General features: G+C 44.7%; 1 protein-coding gene across 1 annotated transcript in view; it reads left to right on the top strand.

Moving 5' to 3' along the window:
• The first annotated feature begins 268 nt into the window (after positions 1–268).
• gas2l2 (growth arrest specific 2 like 2) overlaps positions 269–6,000 on the top strand; it is a 113,734-nt gene continuing 108,002 nt past the window's right edge. The window contains exon 1 of the mRNA XM_072589363.1: positions 269–463. Coding sequence (XP_072445464.1) covers positions 394–463 — 70 coding nt within the window. The 5' untranslated portion in view covers positions 269–393. The remainder of the gene's footprint in view (positions 464–6,000) is intronic.

Here is a 6,000-nt window from a genome sequence, read left to right as displayed (position 1 = left end):
TTGATTTAATTCACACAATCACTTTGTACTCAGAGAGGACACTGCAGTGGAGGTTCGATAAACAGCCCAGCCTACTTTACTGTACCATTATTCATTCCACTATTGTAAGGAGAGAATGTTCAGGACAAACTATTTATGTGTTTTTCAGGTTTAGCCTCACCTCAGTCACGTGATGTACTATTTGAAATTCCATCACGAGCAGGAATGTACCCAACATGCTTCACAGTTACACGGGCAGAATTGGATGTCCTGTCAAAGGAAATCAAATGGGACCACAGGTTTTGGTTTGGGGCAGAAATATAAGTCAGGAATGTTTCCAGAATCCAACTGCCCCCTGAGGGAAGCAGTCACTTGTTTGGAATTTTGACCATTGTATTCCCTGTCCAATGAAGAATGGCTGTCAAGGTTGGAGAGTCAATCAGAAGGTTTCCTGGATCAGAGGACAGCCCAGCTCCAGCACAAGGTAAGTTACCGAGAGGCTGCTTTAACAAGAAGGTGCTCTCTCAGGCATTTCTCAACAATCTAATTGAAAATAGAGAAAACAGCAACTAGTGATGCAGTCGTCAGGAGAGAGGGTTAGGCTGGTGTGGGAGACAGTCCCTCTACAATCTGGTCTTCGGCCTCACCCCCTGTATATCTGTCTGGAGCACCAACTGTCTCAGCCTGGTTCCCAACAACAGGCCCATTGTCATGTCAGGAAACTGGACACTGACTGGGAAGTTCCGCTTGCCTCTTTAACATTACTTTCAACAAGATTAATAGATTGCCTGCCTTCATATTAGCCAATGTCAGGGACAGAGTCAGGAAACTGCCACATGAGCCAGTCGGTATTTTCCAGGCCTGTCCTCACTAGGCCTCAAAAACCCTGACCTGTGGAATCCCCTAGCCCAGAAAGAAAACATTAGCTCCTTAAGTCTGTTCCTCCACTCTGAAGGTGTTATACAATTTTAACCCCAGTCAGTTCCCCACAAACCCTGAAAATGGAGTTTTATGTCTTTTTAAAGTTACTAGGAATCAGATTCATCAATGTACTTGGTGGTACATTTCAGATCTTCACAACCCCATGTGTGAGGTCATGTGCCCCCCCTTCTCCCTCCAGATCTTTATTTTCAATTCACAACCTTGGCTTACCCATCCATTTGTCAGAGAAATCAGTTTCTCCTTAGCTGCTCTATCTAAATTTGAGTATCTCAATTTAGTCTTGCCTTAACTTTCTCTGCTCAGAGGAGAACACTTGCAGTTCCTACAAATCCTTCACTCAACTGAAGTCTCTCAACCTGGTAACCTTCCTCTGGACCATCTCAGAAGCCTCGATAGCCTTAATACAATGTGGTGTCAATAATTGCGCAAAAGATTCTCGCTGGACATGAACTAGTGCGTTGTAAACCCTTGGCATGACTTCCATGTTTCATATTCAATACCCCAATTGATATAAAGGCACGCCTCCCAATATATTCTCTGACCAACATGTCCTGCCATTTTCAAAGGTTTGTAAATGGGAAGTCTCGGCACATGTATTCCTGTCCCTCCATCAAACCTATACCTATGATTTTGTACCTAGGTATCTTGTACCTAAGATGGCACAGTGAATGGTGACATTGTAAACTTTTCAGTGTACCCCTGTATTCCTGTACTTGAGCTCATGTGATAATAAAACTTAATTCTAATGCTATCATTTTGATATAGTTCTTAGGGCTTTGGATTCAAAGGGTATGAGGAGAATACAGGAACAAGATATTGAGTTTGATGATCAGCCATGACATTCTAAATAACTGGCTAGGCTCGAAGGGCCAACTGGCCTCATCTTGCCTTATTTTATACGTTTCTACTTAGATGATATTGTCTCTCCAAGTTTGCTGCCAAAGTGCATCATTTCACAATTATCCACATGGAGTTGTATTTGCCGTGAGGCCCATCTCACCAGTGCATCTTATGGAAGTGGGGTAACCATCTTATCATCTATGTCTCTCTGGTACTGCTCCTGCATCCAAGGAATATCATCAGAGCTTCTGCCATCTCTGTCCCTCAGCAACTTAGGAAGCACGGATGGAGAAAACACTGGGTGTCTTGCCAGCTGTGAGAGATTCCAATGAGATATTCGGAGAGAGTCAGGAAAAACTCAGTGAGGGGGGGTTGGGTCTTAAGGGGAAGCTGAGAGGAGGAGAGAATACCAGGGATTGGAAAGATGAAAGGACAGCTACCAGAGGTCGGGAACAGGGAAGAAAGATGTCCAGGAGGCTACAGCAAGAGGAACAAAGAAATCTTCAGGGTTGGAAGACATAGATGAGGCTAGGCAAAGTCAGGAAGGGAATTTATTTTATTTTCATTTCCAGCTCTCAGAGCGAACAGAGCCATTGACACTCCTGGTTTTTTTTCGAAATCCCCACACTACCCCCTAACTGCGGTAGTGCTTATTTTGCCCCAGCACCCATGTTAAGAAGGGAATTTAATGTGTCTTTGAAAAATGTTAAATTCCAAACAGTCAATGTAGAGCAGCAAGGACAGAAGTGTGGACTCTGTGCACAAAGAGATCACTGGAATAATTGAATTTGAATGAACCGAGGAGACAGACAAGCGGTTAAACAATAGACTAGGGGGCAGGGGGCAGGGGGCACTGAGGCAGGAGCGAATGACGTCATAGGGAGGGTCTTTGTGTTTGGAGAATACATGCAATCATATTTAGGAGGCAATGGCCTCGTACATTAGCACTGGACTGTTAACCTAGAGACCCGGCAACGTTCTGGGGACCTGGGTTCGAATCCTGCCACAGCTGATGGTAGAATTTGAATTCAGTAAAAATCTGGAATTAAGGGTCTAATGATGATCATGAATCCATTGTTGGAAAACCTATCTGGCTCACTAATGCCCCTGAGGGAAGGAAATTGCCATCCTTACCTGTGCTGGCCTACATGTGACTCCAGACCCACAGCAATGTGGCTGGCTCTTGACTGCCCTCTGGGCAATTTGGGGTGGGCAATAAATACTGGACTAGCCAGCGATGCCCTCATCCAGTGGATGAATAAGAAACAATGCAGTTGGATGCACCCATTCAGATTCAGCCTGAGCCGAGGGCGGGATTAGAGATGGAATGAGGGGGCATTGGTGGCAGAGTTAAAGCTTCAATCTTGCTAATGTTCAGCTTCAGAAAATAGTAACTCATCCACAGTTGGATGGCAGATGACCAGTCTGCCAATATGGGAAGTGAAAAGATCAAGGAGGCATCAAGCATTTTCAAACAGTTATTGTGTTATGGAATAAAGGTACATGACAATGCTCATAGTAAACAAAGGTTCCAGAGACATGTAGGTTTGCACTTGTGGCTTACCTGAGTCCCTGAGGTTAGTGAAGGGCTTTAGTAATTGATAATTGCATCCTTTTTTATATAATTCGCTTTCCCTCTGAAGTCTACGGTTACCTTCATATTCTCACTAGGCTTGGGAATCTATTATTCAGTCTCACTGTCACTATTGTTGTGGAGTTGTATTCCCAGAAGGCCTCACATGGTCTGTATTTGAGAATCAGACAGCTGTCAATACGACATCTGACTCTCAGTGCAGACAAGCTCACAGACGTGTGAACTAATGGCGTTGGGAGGATCTGATCATCAGGTTCCCACAGAGAGCCTGGTATCCAACTCAGTGCAGTGGGGATACCTGGGTTTCATTTGTTTTTGCAACTCTGTTTATTGTCGTTACTCAAACCTAACCCCTCGAGGTAACAAGACAAAACTAAAGTGTAGTAACGTGGGATTTCTCCAGATTAAATGGAGAAAATCGTATTAAAACAACTCTTTAGATACAGCCCTGCTATTGATAATTACAGTTGGCGTTCTTCCCTCTGTGAGCTGATGTCCTTCATCACTGATGTTGAGTGCAAGTTCCTCTTAGAGACAGTCCCTGACTCTGGGAGTTGCACATATATTATTGCCTGCTTCTCAGTTGTTTTTGGTTCGTTTCACAAGCAGATCCTTAGATAATTCCAGGCATTTAATACCTCCCCCACAACTTTCAAAACACACACAGTAAAAATATCACAGTCCAGTGACATGGGGAGGTAGTGGTGTGGTGAGCGGGAGTTGCAGTTTTTGGGGGATGATTGGAGTGTTTTGGAATCTCCCTTTTCTGAGATTTCAAGTATTTGAGTCAGGGCCTTTACTGAAGGTTTGCAATCTCCTTTCTGCTATCGCTCTGATGGGAGAGGGGAAGGATTCGTTGCATCGTATTGACACTACAAACAGGCTTATAAACATTTCACCCTTTTATCGGATTAAGCTGGCTCCAAAAAGCGGTCTGCAATCGATTCCATCCTCATCTTGGCAACGAGAGTAATGTGAGATTTACACCCTTGTCAGTGAACAGCAATATAATTTATTCAACTTAGTTATACACAGAGGATGGTTAGATCTCATCTGGAGTCCTACAGCCCTGGTTATAGAGTCATTGAGTATGGAAACAGATCCTTCGGTCCATGCCGAACATCATCCCAACCTGAACTAATCCCACCCGCCTGCTCCTAGCCCGTGTGCCTCCAACCTTTCCTATTCATGTGTGTATCCAAACATCTTTTACATGTTGTCATTGCACCCACATCCACCACTTCCTCAGAAAGTTCATTTCACACTTGAACCACACTCTATATAAAAAAATTTGCCTCTTGTGTCCTTTTTTTGAAATCTCTCTCCTCTCACCTTGAAATTCCCCATCTTAAGGAACAGCCAACTACCATCAAGTCTATGTACACAAGCCCTGTTGTACATACCCAGAGAATCATAGAATCCCTACAGTGTGGAAGCAGACCATTTGGCCCATTGAGTCCACACTAATCCTCTGAAAAGTATCCCACCCAGGCCCAGCCCTCTACCTTACACCTGTAGCCCTGCATTTCCTGTGGCTAATCCACCTAGCCAGCACATCCCTAGTGAGCAATTTAGCATGGCCGATCCACTGTGTCTTTGTACTGTGGGAGGAAACCAGAGCACCCAGAGGAAACCCACATAGACATGGGGAGAATGTGCAAACTCCACACAGACAGTTGTTGGAGGGTGGAAGTGGACCCAGGTCCCTGGCGCTGTAAGATAGCAGTGCTAACCACTGAGCCACCGTGCCTGTACTTAGTGAGTGTATTTAGAGTGAATGCATAATTAATCCTTTCCTTCACAGCTCCCCAAGTTCTTTTACGGTACTCATTTTTACCTACAGCATTTAAATACGAATATTTAACACTTTCACTCACCTTTCCTGGCTGCCTGTCACTATGTACATTAGAGGACTTTTTAAATGGGAATGATTAATCTCCAACTGAGCCCTCTGCTCAGCTTTAGCATGTGCGGAGTGTATGCACGGTCTTGTTACTTCCTTGGACAGTGAACGTGGTGGTGAAATGGAATGGCACCTCTTCAAGATGGCCTGTCTTTGGGTTGTGGTGTGCAAACATTTCACGGCATTGATGGGAAAACAAAAGCAACTACCCAAAGGCAAAAAACTCCAGGGCTTCAGGGATCACAGCTTCTTGAAAAGGAAGACAAGAAAGTGAGATCTTCACTCTCCTCTCTCTCTGCTTTACTCCCTGAGGTAAGGAACAAATGTAATCGATGAACAGGAGAATGAGGGGCAATATGAAGACAGTGCTGGAAGTAAGAAGACAAAGAGCTCTTCACTGCTTTTACATTCAGAACTACAGTGTAGAAGTAGGCCATCTGGCCCATTCAGTCCACACCAATCCTCTGAAAAGCATCCCACCTAGGCCCAGCCCTCTACCTTACCCCTGTAACCCTGCATTTCCTATGGCTAATCCAACCCTTTCTACAGGGTTGTGCTATCACTGTGAGCAGTCCTGCGTTGTGTGGCTGCTGGTCTAGTCACCACCAGGGCCAAATTGAGAAAGCAGGACACCTCAGCCCCACCAACAGAATAAACTGCCAAAGGCAAGACCAACAGGGAATTCTTGTGTAGTACTCTGATTGGCAGAGCTATTTGAAAACACAACTTCCTTCTGCAAGTG

This window comes from Chiloscyllium punctatum, chromosome 19 (assembly GCF_047496795.1).
Source record: "Chiloscyllium punctatum isolate Juve2018m chromosome 19, sChiPun1.3, whole genome shotgun sequence".
Taxonomy (NCBI): domain Eukaryota; kingdom Metazoa; phylum Chordata; class Chondrichthyes; order Orectolobiformes; family Hemiscylliidae; genus Chiloscyllium; species Chiloscyllium punctatum.
The sequence above is the reverse complement of the archived record's forward strand: the minus strand, read 5'-3'. Positions and strand labels throughout refer to the sequence as shown.